General features: G+C 34.7%; 1 protein-coding gene across 1 annotated transcript in view; it reads right to left on the bottom strand.

Annotated features, from left to right (window-relative positions):
* CNBD1 (cyclic nucleotide binding domain containing 1) overlaps positions 1–18,573 on the bottom strand; it is a 489,467-nt gene that overhangs the window by 457,456 nt on the left and 13,438 nt on the right. Inside the window, exon 2 of the mRNA XM_047073787.1 lies at positions 12,904–12,976. Coding sequence (XP_046929743.1) covers positions 12,904–12,976 — 73 coding nt within the window. The remainder of the gene's footprint in view (positions 1–12,903; positions 12,977–18,573) is intronic.

The following is an 18,573-nucleotide window of genomic DNA, read 5'->3' as shown; positions in this document are numbered from 1 at the left end:
CAGGTTCCTGTGACTCTCTCTAAGTTCAGGTTTGGCTAATTTCCTATAGAAGCTTACAACAGGACTAGGGGGACCAACTCTCCCCACCATCCAAATCTCTCTCACGCAGTTGAAAATCCACATAAAACTTTTGACTCCCCCAAAACTTAACTACTAATAGGCTACTGTTTACCAGAAGCCTTGCTGATAACAAAACTGTCAATCAATACATATTTTGTATGTTATATGTATTATAAACTGTCTTTTTACAATAAAATAAGCTAGAGAAAAGAAAGGAAATAATAAGGAAAATACATTTACAGTACTGTACTATATTTATCAGAAAAAAATGCCCATAAGTAGAAGGAGCTAAGATGGCAGTGTAGTAAGAGTACCCTAGGCTTGCCTCCTCCCTTAAACACGGCTAGATAACTATCAAATCATTCTGAATACCCAATAAATTGACTTGAGAACTGACAGAACAAACTGCACAACTAGAGGGAGAGAAGAGGCCATACTGACAAAGGTAGGAAGTGGCAAGACATGGTTTCAGGAAGAAATAGATCATGGTACTGAGGAGAGGAGGGAGCCCTGGTCATAGAGAAAGGTAAGAGATAGTAGAGCACACAGGGATATGGACAAGGAGAACACTTTCTCAAAACCATTGGCTGGGAAAATGAGAGGAGCTGATTTTCATGAGTTTTTCCAACCAGCAAGGCTCAAAGAATGGAGTTTTAGAGGTAGGTGGGCTTGGCTGGGATAGAGACATGAGGACGCTGCCCTACTGCTGGAGAAAAAGCACCCAAAGTAAGTACCTAACTTATAAGGGAAGACCCATAAGACTAGCTGCATAACTCTCCACAGAAACTTGGTAGGTCAGAAGGGAGAGGCATGATATATTCAACATGTTGAATGGGAAAAATATACAGCCAAGAATATTCTATACAGCAAGGCTATCACTCAGAATAGAAGGAGAGATAAAGAGTTTTCCAAACAAAAACTAAAGGAGATCATGACCACTAAACCAGCCCTGCAAGAAATATTAAAGGAGACTCTGAGTGGAAAGGAAAGACAAAAAGTGACAAACACTACAAAGAAACAGAAAATCTCCAGATACAATGACAAAACAAGTAATAAAATGTCACTAAATACATCTCTATCAATAATTTTTTACTCAATGTAAATGGACCAAATGCTCCAATCAAAAGACATAGGGTGTTAGAATGGATAAAAACCAAACAAACAAACAAGCAAAAAAGACCCATGTATGTGCTACAAGAGACTAATTTAGGCCTAAAGACACCTATAGATTCGAAGAGGGGATGAAGACAGATTTACCATGCAAATAGACATCAAAAGGAACCAGAGTAATACTTATATCAGACTAACTAGATTTGAAACCAAAGACTAACAAAAGATGAAGAATGGCAGTACATCATAATAAAGAATACTATCCAGCAAGATCTAACAATTGTAAATATCTTTGCCCCCCACATCGAAGCACCCAAATATATAAAACAATTTATGACAAGCATAAAGGAATTAGTTGATAATAATGCAATAGTCATTGGGAATTTAACGCCCCACTTACAGCAATGGATAGATCATCTAAGCAGAAAATCAACAAGGAAACACTGGACCAGATGGACTTAACAGATATATTCAGAAAATTTCATCCTAAAGCAGCACAGGGGACATTCTCCAGAATAAATCCCATACTAGGTCACATCAACCTAGTATCAACCCTCAACAAGTATAAAAAGATTGAGATCATACCATGTATCTTTTCAGACCACAATGCAATGAAACTTGAAATCAACCACAAGAAAAAATTTGGAAAAATCACAAATACATGGACGTTAAACAACATGCTACTAAAGAATGGGTGACCCAGGAAATTAAAGAAGAAATTTAAAATACATGGTAACAAACAAAAATGAAAACACAAGTCCAAAACCTCTGTGATGCAGCAAAAGCAGCCAGAAGAGGGAAGTATATAGCAATACAGATCCACTTCAAGAAGCAAGAAAAATCTCAAATAAACAACCTAACATTACACCTAAAGGAGCTAGAAAAAGAACAATAAATGAAGCCTAAAGTCAGCAGAAAGGAAATAATAAAGATTAGAGCAGAAATCAATGATATAGGAACTAAACAAAAAACAACAACAACAAAAAAAAAACAGATCAATGAAACCAGATGCTGGTTCTTTGAAAAAATTAATAAAATTTATAAACCTCTACCCAGAAAGTACCCAAACAAGTAAAATCACAAATAAGAGAGGAGAAATAACAACCAACACTACAGAAATGCACACAATTATAACAAAATATTATGAAAAATTTCACAGGAGAAGAACACAGGTAGAACAAAGTGGACAATCTGGAAGAAATGGATACATTCCTAGAAACATATACACTACCAAAACTGAAGCAAGGAGAAATAGAAAACTTGAACAGATCGATAAACAGAAAAGAAATTGAATCACAATAAAAAATCTCCCAACAAATAAAAGTCCAAGGCCAGATGGCTTCCCAGAAGAATTCTATCAAACATTTAATGAGTTAATACCTATTCTTCTCAAACTGTTCCAAGAAACAGAAATGTAAGGAAAACTTCCAAACTTATTCTATGCAGCCAGCATTGCCCTGATTCCAAAACCAAAGACTCCACTAAAAAAGGCAACTACAGGTCAATATCCTTGATGAATATGGATGCAAAACTTCTCGATTAAATACCAACAAATTGAATCCAACTGTCCATTAAAGAATCATTCATCATGATCAAGTGCAACTTATTCCTGGGCTGTAAGGGTGGTTCAATATTCATAAAACAATCAACATGATACATCACATTAATAAAAGAAAGGTAAGAACCATATGATCCTCTCAATAGATGCATAAAAAGCATTTGACAAAGTACAACATCCATTCATGATAAAATATCCACAAAGTAGGGACAGAGAGAACATATGTCAATGTCATAAAAGCTATATGCAAAAAACCCACAGCCAATATCATCCTCAATGGGAAAAAACTGAGAGCTTTTCCTCTACAGTCAGAACAAGACAAAGATGTCCACTCTCACCATTGTTATTTAACATAGTACTGGAAGTCCTAGCCTCCGCAATCAGACAACAAAAAAGAATTAAAAGGTATCCATCCAAATCAGCAAGAAAGAACCCAAACTTTCATTATTTGCAAATGACGTGATACTGTATATGAAAACCCAAAAGACCCCACCAAAAAATTGCTAGAATTGATACATGAATTCAGAAAAGTCACAAGATACAAAATCAACATACATAAATCTATTGCATTTCTATACACTAATAACAAAGAAGCAGAAAGAGAAATAAAGGAATCAACTCCTTTTACAACTTCACCAAAACCCATAAGATACCTAGGAATAAATCTCACCAAAGAGGTAAAATGTCTGTACTCTAAAAACAATATAACACTGATGAAAGGAATTGAAGATGACACAAAGAAATGGAATAATATTCCATGTTCATGGAGTGGAACAACAAATATTGCTAAAATGTCTATACTATTGGAAGCAATACACACATTTAACGCAACCTGTATCAAAATACCAACAGCATTTTTCACAGAGCTAGAACTAACTATCCTAAAATGTTATGGAACCACAAAAGACCCTAAATAGCCAAACTAATCTTGAAAAAGGAAAGCAAAGCTGGAGGCATCACAATTCCACACTTCAAGTTATATTATGAAGCTGTAGTCATCAAAACAGTATGGTACTGGCACAGAAACAGACACATAAATCAATGGAACAGAATTGAAAACCAGAAATGGACCCACTATTATATGGTTAACTAATCTTTGACAAAGCAGGAAAGAATATCCAATGGGAAAAAGAATGTCTCTTCAACAAATGGTGTTGGGCAAACTGGACATCAACAGGCAAAATAATGCAATTGGACTATTTTCTTATAACATACACAAAAATAAATTCAAAATAGATGAAAGACCTAAATGTAAGATGGGAAACCAAAAAAATCCTAGGGGATAACACAGGTAGTAACCACTTTGACACCAGCCATAGCAACTTACTAGATACATCTCCTGAGGCAAGGGAAACAAAAGCAAGAATAAACTATTGGACCTTTATCAAGATAAAAAAAAAAAAAAACTTCTGCACAGTAAAGGAAATTATCAAATAAAGCTAAAAGAAAACTTTCAGAATGGGAGAATATATTTGCAAATGACATATCTGATAAAGGGTTAGTATCCAAAATATATAAAGAACTTATAAAACTCAACACACAAAATATTAATAATCCAGTTAAAAATGGACAGAAGACATAAATAGACATTTTTCCAAAGAAGACATATAGATGGCTAACAGACACTTGAAAAGATGCTTAACATCATTCATCATCAAATGCAAATCAAAACTACAATGAATTATTACCTCACACCTGTCACAATGGCTAAAATGAACAACATAGGAAACAACAGGTGTTGGCAAGGATGCAAAGAAAGGGGAACACTCTACACTGTTGGTGGAAATGCAAACTAGTGCAGACACTCTAAAAAGAGTATGGAGGTTCTCAAAGAGTTAAAAATAGAACTACCCTCCAATACAGCAATTACACTACTAGGTATTTACCCAAAGGATACAAACATCATGATTTGAAGGGGCACATGCACCCTGATGTTTATAGCAGCATTATCAACAACAGGCAAATTATGTAAAGAGCCCAAGAGTCCATCAACTGATGAATGGATAAAGAAGATGTGGTAAAAATATATATATATATAATGGAATACATATCCATCAAAAAGAATGAAATTTTGCCATTTGCAACAACATGGATGGAGCTAGAGTATTATGCTAAGTGAAATAAATCAGAGAAAGACAAAAGCTGTATGATCTCACTCAGATGAGTTTAAGAAACAAAACTGATGAACATAAGGGGGAAAAATAGAGAGAGGCAAACCAGGAAACAGACACAACTATAGAGAACAAATTGAGGGTTACTGGAGGGGAGGTGGTTGAAGGATGGGTTAAATAGTGATGGGTATTAAGGAGGGCATGTGTTATGATGAGCACTGGGTGTTGTATGTAAGTGATGAATCACTAAATTCTACATCTGAAACTAATATTACACTATATATGAACTAACTAGAATTTAAATAAAACTTGAAGAAAAACCACATAAGTTTTCCCATGCAGCTCAAACCTGTGTTGTTCAAGGATCAACTGTACTTATGTTTATTGGATTATTATAAAAGTCTGTGATAAAGGATTCAGATGAACATCCAGATGGAACAAATGCATTGGGCAAGATATATGGTAAGGGGTACAAGGCTGCCATACCCTCTCCAGGCACAGCATTTAATCAGCACCACCACATGTTAACCAACCCAGAAGCTCCCCAAACCCCATGCTTCTGGGTTTTTATGGAAGCTTCATTACATAGTCATGACTGATTAAATCACTGGCCATTAACAATTGATTCAAACTCTAGCCCCTCCCAGGAGGTCATGGGGTGGGACTGAAAGCTTGAACTTTTTAAACACGTGGTTGGTCTTCCTTCAAAACCAATCCCTTGGTGGCCTCAACTACCACCTCATTAACATAACAACAGACACCTTTATCACCCTATCATTTAGGAAATTTCAACAGTTTTAGGAGTTCCCTGCCAGAAACCAGACCAAATATATATTTCTTATTATAAAATACAACATCACAGAGGGTTATTGACATTTGGATAGAACAATGTGCAGGATTTTACTGCACACTACACTGTTTACAATGCCTAGTTCCTACCCATTTATTATAAGTGTCATCTCCCAGTCCACGTTTATATGCCCCTGGGAAAGGTAATGCCTCAGGTAGAGAATCTTGCTCTAGACAGTTGAAGATAAGCGCATGCACTTTGGGTAAAATAACATTAATAAGTACACCCTGAATTACAAGCTTCCAAGGTGTTCACAGCCTATAAAATAAATGCAAGATTCAGTCTATCTCTGCCTACCTTTTCTGCCACCACTGGATTGACAGTGCAAATTGTGGTCATTTGAACAGTAGAAACTGTTCAAAATAAAAATTGATTTCATTCCTGATAAATGTTTGTGAAATCGCAGCTTGGTTAATTTCCTTTATCTATCATAAACCATATTTTCAAAGTTCTTTTTGTCTCCTTTCTTATCCACACTTTAATTCCTTAAAAATAAAAATTGCCTAACTCTTCATATCTTCATTTTATGTCAAAAAATATGGTTATGTCTAGTATGTCAACATATTATTATGTATTAGTAAAACACCCTCACTAAGAAAAAGAAAGATAATATATTTTGAAATGAAAATAGTTATAATGAAGAACTAGCCATTATCAATAGACTCTAAAAGCCTTAACCTTGTCCAGGAGCTGCTTTAAAATAATTTGTATTGTCTCTATCAACTTCTAATTCTCCATTAATTTAAAGTACTTTACCTTAACCTGAAGCAATAAGAAAGAAACAATTATTAAATGTCATTTTTTTGTATTTTTATTGATGACTATAATTTTAATGGCATAATATTCATCCTTTTTATTATTAAAGCATAAAATTAAAAGATACAGTTTGGGAAAATTAGGCAAAATTAATCACCTGTATGTTAAGGAGTTTCCACCAGATGATTTCTGACTTAACTTTCTGTTCTACAATCCTCTGACTCTATAATATTGTGTCTACGGGGAAATGATGAATGCTAGATAGTCAAATTAAAAATGAACTTTGGGCTGGGGGTGCCTGCGTGGCTCAGTCTGTTAGGCATCCAACTTCGGCTCAGGTCATGATCTCACATTTCATGTGTTTGAGCCCCACGTCAGGCTCTGTGCTGACAGCTCAGTGCCTGGAGCCTGCTTCAGATTCTGTGTCTCCCTCTCTCTCTGCCCCTCCCCCACTTGTGCTCTGTCTGTCTGTCTGTCTGTCTCTCTCTCAAAAATAAATATTTTTAGGGGCGCCTGGGTGGCGCAGTCGGTTAAGCGTCCGACTTCAGCCAGGTCACGATCTCCTGGTCCGGGAGTTCGAGCCCCGCATCAGGCTCTGGGCTGATGGCTCAGAGCCTGGAGCCTGTTTCCGATTCTGTGTCTCCCTCTCTCTCTGCCCCTCCCCCATTCATGCTCTGTCTCTCTCTATCCCAAAAATAAATAAACATTGAAAAAAAAAATTTAAAAAAAAAAAAAAAATAAATATTTTTAAAAAAATTTTTAAATGAACTTTAGGCTAAAACCTATTTATGAGTTATAATCTCCGTAAGTGTAAAAAGTATATAGTTAGTATAACTACATCCATATTTGAGACTAAATGGCCATATATTAGTAATATTAATCACTAATAAATATTAAACTCTATATCCCAGTCACAAAGCTAATTGTCTGATTAACACTATTCTTATACAAATGCACAAATACATATGCATCATAACTTTGTGTCTTATATTTCCAATTCAGACATGTTTAAAGGTTTTTGCCTGAAATTACAAGAATTGGTCACATAAGAAAATGCAGTTGCAAACATGTAGCCTCATGTTTGTTTGTTTGTCTGAAACTTAGGAGAACATATATTTCCTTTTAAACCATATTACTGTGTTTATAACCAAGTAAATTTAACTTTAAACAAAAGAGCTGACTGATCATAAAGTACTTTGATAAGGAAAATAATCCTCAAAGCATACAGTTCAGGAAGAAAATTGGAATGTCAAACCAACAGTTGCTTTAAAAAAATGTTTAAAAATTATTAGCTCTCTAGACAATACTAAAAAAATAAATAAATAAAAATTACACACTATAAATATGTACCTATCCTCCTAATCAATACAGGTAGAAAACCCATATATGTATATATATTTTAGACATGAAGAAGATAGTTATTTCTACTGAACATAAGAGTGTAATTCAGTTCAAAACATTGACCTCTATGACAAATGTCTAGGGGTAGGAAGCAATAAGGTAAATCTCCTGCCCTTATGGAACATATGTAGTCTACTAGGGATAAAAAATCCTACATCTAAGAATTTAGATGTTACATCAAAGTGACATCATCCCTCTTTGTTACTAAATTTTCTTTTACTTGTGATAAAAAAATTCCAGAATAATATACCAACATACTGTATCTATTCTCAGAGAAGAAATATCAGACAGACACCAAGTGACTGACCACATGCATATGGAGAGCAGCTACCACACACTGGGGCTTGCTTTTTGTACAAAGTTTATAGACACGCAGGCACAAGGTATAAAATCCAGTAACAAGAGCTCTCATATGCCCAGTAGGGGACAGGAGCAGCTTCAACAACTGGGATTGAGTACAGGGTAGAGGCACATGGGAAGTGGTGGAGAGTAGCAGCCTCCCCTCCATCTTCCCATCCTGGGCCAAAGGAAGCACAACTATAAGGAAGATATATAAATATAGACAGAGGTAGAGGTAGAGGTAGAGGTAGAGGTAGAGGTAGAGGTAGAGGTAGAGGTAGAGAGAGAGAGAGAGAGAGATAGAGATAGAGATAGAGATAGAGATAGAGATAGAGATAGAGATATGTAGCTATATATCTATAATAAAACCCTTGGTAGGTTTCATGTATAAAAATTTCAATCCTTGAGTCATTTAATTCTCAGCCTTTCTTTTTTTATTCTAGGGGAAGAATATTTCATTGGTCATTTTTAACATCTAGCAGATAAAGAATAAATAAATATGAAGGAATACATTTTTCTTATATCTCTTCCCAATTTGTTAACATCAATTAAAAGCTTTGTAATTCTGAAAGAATTCAATGTATATATTTCTGATAAACTCCATAAAGAAATCTCATTAGGAAAAAGGACCTGAATTGCCATGCCATCATTAATTTTTTGTAATTTATTTTCTTATTCTAAAAAAATATTCATTTTCATATCTATGGTTGTATTTGTAATCCTATATTCTTTTTCTAAACCTAAACCCAAAACATATATACAGGTATGCTAAAACATGCCCTCTCCCAGACCCCTGGTGTGTACCAGTTCCTCAAAAGAAAACATCCAAAAAACTCTGGGGATTTGGTATCTAAGAGAAGGCACAGTAAATGCAGGATTTAATAGAAGGAAGTCAGGCAGGACAACCAGACTGGGCTTAGAGAAGCTTATTGTCTGATGGGAGAATACTACTTAGGAGAGATTATCAAACCTGAAAGATGAAAGCTGATAATATTTATGTAAAATGGATACTTTGGCCGACCTACATCTAGATGATTTACTCTCTTACTATGATCACCCAAAGTGGGGGCTGGGGGGTAGGTCTAGAAACATGTTTGGTTTTCTGTTTTTTGTTTTTTATGTCTGGGCTAAAAAAGCAAAAAAGGAAAATGAAAGAAAAAAAAAAAGTTCGGCTCCAAAGCCTTAAATAGCTTTAGGTTTTTATGTGTTAGAAAAGAGATCAGTATATAAGACAAGCTCAACAGTTAAAAACTTGGATGAGCCTTTTTGAATACCATTAATAATTTAAAACATAACATTTATATAGCTTTCACTGTGTGCCAGGCCTCGTTTACATTACATGTATTATTTCATTTAGTTGTCCTAATAACTCTGTAAAATAGGTACCATTATTATCTCCATTTTAAAATGAGAAAACTGAGGTAAAGAGAAATTAAGTAACCAATCCAAGGTGGCACAGCCAGTAAGTAGCTTAGCCAGGATTCAAACCAGGTGACCTGACTCTGGAGTACATGCATTCGATTCTTCATCCTGTGCTGAAAGGAACTGAGAGTTAGGAGGAGGCATAAGTGCATGGAGAAAAAAAAAATCATTCTTGGGAGAAATCCAAGGAATATTAAAAAAAGCATGTCCTCCTCCCTTTCCCTTAAAAAGAAGAAATGGGAATATCAGTGAAGGTCTCTAAATAATTTGGAATCAAAAATACAAAAAAATAAAAAACACCAGAAACAACAAGTATTGGTGAGGGTGTGGAGAAAAAATAACTCTCTTGCACTGGTGCAGCCACTCCAGGAAACAGTATGGAATTTCCTCAAAAAGTTAAAAATAGAACTACCCTATAATCCAAGAATTGCACTACTGGGTATTGACCCCAAAATTACAAAACACTAATTCAAACAAATACATGCAACCCTATGCTTACTGCAGCATTATTTACAATGCCCAAACTATGGAAGCAACTCAAGTGTCCATTGATAGACAAATGGATAAAGGAAACATGATATATATACAACGGAATATTATTCAGCCATCAAAAAGAATGAAATCTTGCCATCTGCAACAACATAGATGGAGCTAGAGAGTAGAATGCTAAGCGAAATAGATCAGAAAAAGACAAATACAACATGATCTCACTAATATGTGGAATTTAAGAAACAATACAAATAAGCAAAGGGGAAAAAGGAGAGAGAGAAAAACCTAGAAACAAACTCTTAACTATAGAGAAGAAACTGATGGTTACCAGAGGGGAAGTGGGTGGGAGCATGGGGCAAATAGGTGATGGGGATTAAGGAGTGCACTTATCATAATGAAATTAATTAATTAACAACAGGATGTGACTTAGATTTTTTTTTTAAGTCTATTTATTTTGAGAGAGAGAGAAACAGAATCCCAAGCAAGCTCAGTGCTGTCAGTGCAGAGTCTGACACAGGGCTCAATCTCGAGAACCTTGATGGGACTCCATCTCAAGAACCTTAAGATCATGACCTGAGCAGAAATCAAGAGTTGGACGCTTAACCAACTGAGCCACCCAGGCGTAGATATTTTAAAATAGAGAGATAAAGTCTGTACAGTTGTTGGGGCATTTTCTCAGCAGTCCCATTAAAGCTGAGGTAAGGTCCTCTCTTAGTAAAGAGGGAGAGTGGATGGACACTGACTGATATGTAGAAAATAACTAGTTTTATAATTTCAATAATCCAACTTGGGAAAAGGAATTGACAAGACAATAAATTTTTAAAAATTACATCTTTAGAGATGCCTGGGTGGCTCAGTCAGTTAAGTATATGACTCCTGAACTCAGCTCAGGTCATGATCTCGAAGCTTGTGAGTTTGAGCTTCTACATCGGGCTCTGCACTGATGGTGTGGAACCTGCTTGGGATTCTGTTTCTCCTTCTCTCTGCCTCTCCTTCACTCATGCTGTCTCTCCTTCCCCCTCTCTCTCAAAATAAATAAATAAACATCAATTTTTTTAATAAATAAATAAAAATAAAAATTATATCATCAAGTATCACATACCTTAGGAATCCTGAGCTTTGAGCCCTAATATTTCCTAGTTCTTTGGCTCCAGTATATTTCAATGAGGCATTTCCTGGGCACTGCTAAAGCACTTATTTCACTCTGGATTTGTGTTTTCAACCATTTAAAGCTTTCTTCCCTTATGACTGTTTTTTTTTTTTTTTTTTATATGAAGTTTATTGACAAATTGGTTTCCATACAACACCCAGTGCTCATCCCAAACGGTGCCCTCCTCAATACCCATCACCCACCCGCCCCTCCCTCCCACCCCCCATCAACCCTCAGTTTGTTCTCAGTTTTTAACAGTCTCTTATGCTTTGGCTCTCTCCCACTCTAACGTCCTTTTTTTTTTTTTTCCTTCCCCTCCCCCATGGGTTCCTGTTAAGTTTCTCAGGATCCACATAAGAGTGAAACCATATGGTATCTGTCTTTCTCTGTATGGCTTATTTCACTTAGCATCACACTCTCCAGTTCCATCCACGTTGCTACAAAAGGCCATATTTCATTTTTTCTCATTGCCACGTAGTATTCCATTGTGTATATAAACCACAATTTCTTTATCCATTCATCAGTTGATGGACATTTAGGCTCTTTCCATAATTTGGCTATTGTTGAGAGTGCTGCTATGAACATTGGGGTACAAGTGCCCCTATGCATCAGTACTCCTGTATCCCTTGGGTAGATTCCTAGCAGTGCTATTGCTGGGTCATAGGGTAGGTCTATTTTTAATTTTCTGAGGAACCTCCACACTGCTTTCCAGAGCGGCTGCACCAATTTGCATTCCCACCAACAGTGCAAGAGGGTTCCCGTTTCTCCACATCCTCTCCAGCATCTATAGTCTCCTGATTTGTTCATTTTGGCCACTCTGACTGGCGTGAGGTGATACCTGAGTGTGGTTTTGATTTGTATTTCCCTGATAAGGAGCGACGCTGAACATCTTTTCATGTGCCTGTTGGCCATCTGGATGTCTTCTTTAGAGAAGTGTCTATTCATGTTTTCTGCCCATTTCTTCACTGGGTTATTTGTTTTTCGGGTGTGGAGTTTGGTGAGCTCTTTATAGATTTTAGATACTAGCCCTTTGTCCGATATGTCATTTGCAAATATCTTTTCCCATTCCGTTGGTTGCCTTTTAGTTTTGTTGGTTGTTTCCTTTGCTGTGCAGAAGCTTTTTATCTTCATAAGGTCCCAGTAATTCACTTTTGCTTTTAATTCCCTTGCCTTTGGGGATGTGTCGAGTAAGAGATTGCTACGGCTGAGGTCAGAGAGGTCTTTTCCTGCTTTCTCCTCTAAGGTTCTGATGGTTTCCTGTCTCACATTTAGGTCCTTTATCCATTTTGAGTTTATTTTTGTAAATGGTGTGAGAATGTGGTCTAGTTTCAACCTTCTGCATGTTGCTGTCCAGTTCTCCCAACACCATTTGTTAAAGAGGCTGTCTTTTTTTCCATTGGACTGTTTTTTAAATACTAAAAAGGGCCCAGGTAAGGATGAATTATGTTTGTTTCACACCCAATTGTTTCCTTAAAATATAGCATATATTCTGCCCCTTCAATCTAAAGAAATAACCTCCAGGTTTTCAAATGTTTTTATCTATGTGGTAAATCAAGTACCTATGAGTCAACATTGGTTTATTACAACACTTTATTCATAAAACAAACATGTTTTTATTCATTTGAATGATAGAAAAAGAAACATATGAATAACTTACCTAGATTGTAGTCCTCTCATATGGCACAATGCATTCAACTGACCATAATCAATGTACTTAGACATTTTCAACTCTGAAAAAAAAATCAATTAAAAATTTGGGTAATTTTCTATAATCTTAGTAATAAAGATTGTATATAGAGTTTAATTACAAATAGTAAAAGAATTCATCAACCATGGAAGTGAAGTATTATCAGTCTTTGATATATAAGCAGCATTGAATAAGGTGATTAAAACAAAGAAAGAATGTAATGGTTTTCACTGATGTCAAATCTGGTTTGACATTGTTTGTTTATTTTTCTGGAGTTTATAGGTGTCATATATGTTTCTCCTCTATAAGTAAGCCTCTCAGAATCCCCATCCCATACCTTGAGAATGTGAACTGACAATGACATGACAATTCAAAGAGTTTTCCTGAGGTCCCTGACACTGTCTGTCTCTGTCCCTGTGTCTCTCTCTCTCTCTGGAATACTACTAGTTTTTATTCAGTCCTATGCAGGCCCCCATCTTTGGCTAGCCCCATTTCAGAGCACCTTCCAATATCTGGATTCAGTTTGCAATTTGTTCTGAAGTTAATATGTAAGCAAATCACACAATATCCCTTAAGAGCAGAAAGGTAGTCATAGACAAGAAGCAAGCTAATTGTAATTCTCCTTCAGTGCCAGAAATAACTGACATCCTTCAAAGGAGATGAAAAGGAAGATAGAGTATTGAGTGCAATGAGCATCATTAAACTGATGGGCACTCACATCCTACGTCCTCTCCTTTTTCCAGGAGAATGCATGCTGTTAGAAATGCTGCAAAACAGAAAGCAGTAATAAATAAACAGCATGCACATTATGTCTTCCCTTAGGGCAAAGGTATTGAGAAAATCAGCAGCTTAATGCATTTCTAAACTTCTTGAAATGTAACTATTAACCACATTCTAATAAGGAAGAAATGGAATTTGACATGTCCAAATTTATCAATTTTAATTTCAAATTACTGAATCATAAAATTTGACAGTTTTAAGACTTTTGTGATCTAAAATTAATCATCAATAATATATAGCAGTTTCTAAATATTAAATTTAAATAAAAGCAATTTAAACAGAAAACTGGCTGCTATCCATATAAATAAATCATTACCATTTAATAAATTTGAAAATACTAATTACATGATTTAGGTATTTTCTTACCTATATTACTCAGTTAAGCCTTAAGAATCAAAAAAATCACCTAATTTCACTTTAGCAACATATAGAATACTTATTTTAAATGAGCCAAGTTATAGCTAGATTTTATCAAAACTACTTTTAAGTATATTCATATTTCTGACATAGAATATTAAATAAAATCTTAATTATAGTAGTTTTTAGACTGGTAGATGAAGAAAAGATTTCTATGGGGGCACCTGGGTGGCTCAGTTGGTTAAGCATCTGACTCCTGATTTCAGCTCAGGTCATGATCTGATGATGGTCATGAGACCAAGGCCACATTGGCTCTCCACTGGGTATGGAGCCTACTTCAGATTCTCTCTCTCTCTGCCCTTCCCCTGCTCTCTCTCTCTCTCCCTCAATGGGAAAAAAAAAAAGATAGAGACTTCTATGAAGTATTAGTTTAGTCCAGTTTAAAAATCGGATCAGAAATAGCCATGGTGACTGGTATAGACAGGAAAAGGGGGTAATTGCCATAGAGATTTTTTTTTAACGTTTATTTATTTTTGAGACAGAGAAAGACAGAGCATGAACAGGGGAGGGGCAGAGAGAGAGGGAGACACAGAATCTGAAACAGGCTCCAGGCTCTGAGCTGTCAGCACAGAACCTGACGCGGAGCTCGAACTCATGGACCATGAGATCATGACCTGAGCCGAAGTCGGACGCTTAACCAACTGAGCCACCTAGGCGCCCCGCCATAGAGATTTTTAAAACAGATCAAGGGTTGAGAAATTTTGGCTTAAAAGGGGGATTTTTAAAAGTAAATATTTTCACCTTCAGCTTAAGTACCTTACAAAGAATATCACAGGATGGATATTATAAAACTAAGAATTGCTAACAAAGAATAGAAAAATGGAGAAATCAACTGGCCTGAGAAAAGCTACAGCACTTGAGGGTAAGGCTTTGCACTAAACTTGGCACAGCAAGTAAACTCAAAACTACAATAGCCTATATAGTAAGTACTCACAGACTAGAAGGACACTTCACAATTCATCAAAAAATTTCTTCTTTGCTGATTCTTATTTCCAAGAGGTATTTATCACAAGGGACTTTACAAAAAGGGTTTTGAACAATATAATGGATCTTGTCTTTGAAGCAGTTTTGTGAAAAAGAAAAGGCCAATAGATTTCAACATGAAATTGTAACTTTGCAAACACCGGAAATTGAGCTTTTCAGATGATCAAATCTAATACCAGGATAAAGCCTAAGGAGTTCAGAAGGTACTAGGTTTACATCTGTTTTCCAGTCTTGTTTTCCCTCATGAATATGTCTTAGTTGGGCTTCTCACAGAAGTAGAGTGGGCTTCACCTTATAATGGGGGTAAAATCATGGATTTTGAGCACAGTTTGTTTGAAAGAAGATTAAAAGCTGATATAAAAGGGTGATTACAAAGTAAATTCTAAGCTAGAAACAAAGAACAAGAAATCCATGACGCAATCAAAAAGCCAATTTTCTTTACTGATATAATGCTCACTATATATTATTGAAATAGAGAAACTAAAATCCAGTGTTTTATCTGAGTGATACATTGGTGATCATTTGTTTTTATGTGTTAATGTCCTTAAGGGGTAGATATGTATTTCCATATTTGTGCAGTATAGTGAGTTATGTAAGCTTATGTGGGGGTTATAAAGATTTGCTAAAAATGGGTCTGGCGAGTGTTAAAATAAAATTAAACAATTTTTCCCCAATAAACTTTCCCTTAAAAGGTAAATACCCCTTGCAAAAAGCTAAGAAGAAGCAATAAAATAAGTGAAGGCTTAAAAATATGTAAATGCAAAACTACTATATACTAGGAGACTAGACTTATCGGAGTGGCTACTGGGCAACATAAAAGAGATGAACAGCAGAGACAAAGAGAAAATGTGACAATGACCAAGTGGAAATGCCAGAGTATGGCTAGCTAGAAAACAGAAAGCTAGGACTTCTTCAAAAGTACTTGCAGGATACACTCTAATCCAATGATAAGGAGAACTTTGCTTAATGCAATATTCAGAGCACAAAGAAACAGGTCAGCAGCAATAGCAACAGAAACATTAATGGTAAGAATAAATAAAGGATTCATCAGACACTATAAGCATGATAAATTCTTTCTATACACACTTGGATAAGTGATCCAGTTCTACATTTTTACGTTAGTCTAAATGTGTGTAATAATAGGGAATTAAACATACCTACATTGATGGTTAATAGAGTATTTATTTGTTTCCTTTGAACTAATTTTTGTATATAAAACCCATGATATATATGGAATGTAAGGCTGGACAAAGATTCCACATATACTCATTTTTTTTAAGAATTAGATTGTTATGGTGGTAGGATGACAAATGTTAGGTGGCAATCAACACAAAGGCAGTTTGTCTCAGTCACTGAAGAGAAATAGAGGCCAAATCAACTGCACAAGGAATAGTCAATGATACTGTAATAGAGATGTAAATGGACAGATGGTAGCTACACTTGTGGTGAACACAGCATTATGTATAAAGTTGTCAAATCACTAAGTTGTACACCTAAGAAATTATAACTAAACAGGCTATGTTAAGGAAGAAGAGAAAGATAAAATTATGACAAAATTTCCATTAGAAATAGTAAAAATGACAATATTTAAGAAAATATAATCACAGAATATAAAGGCTAACATTAAAATAGAGGAAAAAAAAGAGAAAGTGATAAATGAATATAGAAAGCAGATACCATATGTGGAAATTTTTCCTGAACAAGAAAACATAAATAATGGTATAGGGAAAAAAAATGTTCCCACACATAACATAAGAACATTGTTCTCATATATAAGACCTGAATATGAAGAACTAAATACCATGACCCAGAAAGGGAAAGAGAAAACATAATACATGATTTACAAAGATATCAGATATTCTAGATTCTACTGGTTGAATAAATTAATGTAACTATGTTTTGAAGATAAGCTATTATTTTAGCCCCCAGCCAAAACTCAGTTTGACTTTAATCTTCTCCACAGCAAAGTCCTGACAAACAGTAAGACAAATGAAGGGGGACAGGAAATATAAATAAATAAATAAATAAATAAATAAATAAATAAATAAATAAAGTGAATTTTATTATTATATATTATATATTATATAATTTATAATTTTTATTACTCATATATTATAATGATATATAAATAATGCAAATATATTATAATATAATATATTATTTATAATATATATTTTATATAATAAATAAAATATATAATATAATTATAATTAAATTATATATATTCATTATAATGTTATATATTATTATTTATAATGAGTTTTATTTTCCAATAAATATAAAAGAAATATAAGACCTCAAAGAATATAAAGTATCATAATCCCTCTTTGAAAAATACAATGTGATAAACATGCACCTGAAACTTAAATAATATGGACACTATACTAATAAAGGGTAGGTAAATTCTGTAAACCTTAACACAAATAATAGATTCCACATAGATTCTAATGAAAAGGGTATAAAAAGTAATAGTAATAATTTGGAAATTTCAGCAGAGAAGTGAAAGCATAAAATATATTTGTGCAGACCTCCTCACATAGCAGATAATTACTATTTACAACTTAAAGAATATTTTAAAATAATGGGGCCCTGATAATAATATTTGAAAGTGGGGCTCTGGGACACCTCAGTCAGTTAAGCATCCAACTCTTGGATCAGGTCTTGATCTCACAGTTCATGTGTTCAAGCCTGGCATTGGGCTCTGCGTTGACAGTGTGGAGTCAGCTTGAGATTCTCTGTCTCCCTCTATCTCTGCCCTTCCCCTACTCGCACACTATCTCTCTCTCTCAAAATAAATTAAACAATAAACATTAAAGATAATAATAATATTTGAAGGTATGAATGCAACTAGTCAAAGACTTAAAAATTAATATTCTTACTAATCAAATCATGATGTGAAGTGGAAAATTTTTCTCACTTTATACTAGGTTGTGAATATTCATTATCTAATGTTGATAAATCAAGAAACAGAGATTTAGGTATGGAATCTATTAAATATTTTTGTGTTCCAAATTATATGGCAGTAAAATTCATAAAGCAAAAATTTCAGGAATAAATGGAGACAAAATAATCTCAATAGTAACTTTCTTTCCTTCTTACCTACAAATGAAGTAAAAAGTAAATTCAAAAGATCTGGGTCTTTGAAGGGAAAAAATAAATGACTGGCTTATCTTAACAAGGAAAATATGTAATAAGTACTCAAGGTCAGAAATGAAATTGGGAATAACTATAAACATCATTATAAAGAAAATCAAGAGTATTTTTAAAGCTATATACCAAAGTAAAAAAAAAAAAACTTACTGATTTTTCAGAAAAATGCATATTACCTAAATTGACCATAGAAGGGAGAGAAAATTTAAATAAATCAGTTGCCTTGAAAGAAATGGAGAATAATCTTATAGCAGTTTTTCTCTGCCATCCCCCTACATGCACACAAATAAAATATAATCATAGGTTATT

Source organism: Lynx rufus, unplaced genomic scaffold, assembly GCF_022079265.1.
Source record: "Lynx rufus isolate CCGP_SWC_20201006 ecotype Redwood Valley unplaced genomic scaffold, mLynRuf1.p SCAF_12, whole genome shotgun sequence".
Taxonomy (NCBI): domain Eukaryota; kingdom Metazoa; phylum Chordata; class Mammalia; order Carnivora; family Felidae; genus Lynx; species Lynx rufus.
The sequence above is the reverse complement of the archived record's forward strand: the minus strand, read 5'-3'. Positions and strand labels throughout refer to the sequence as shown.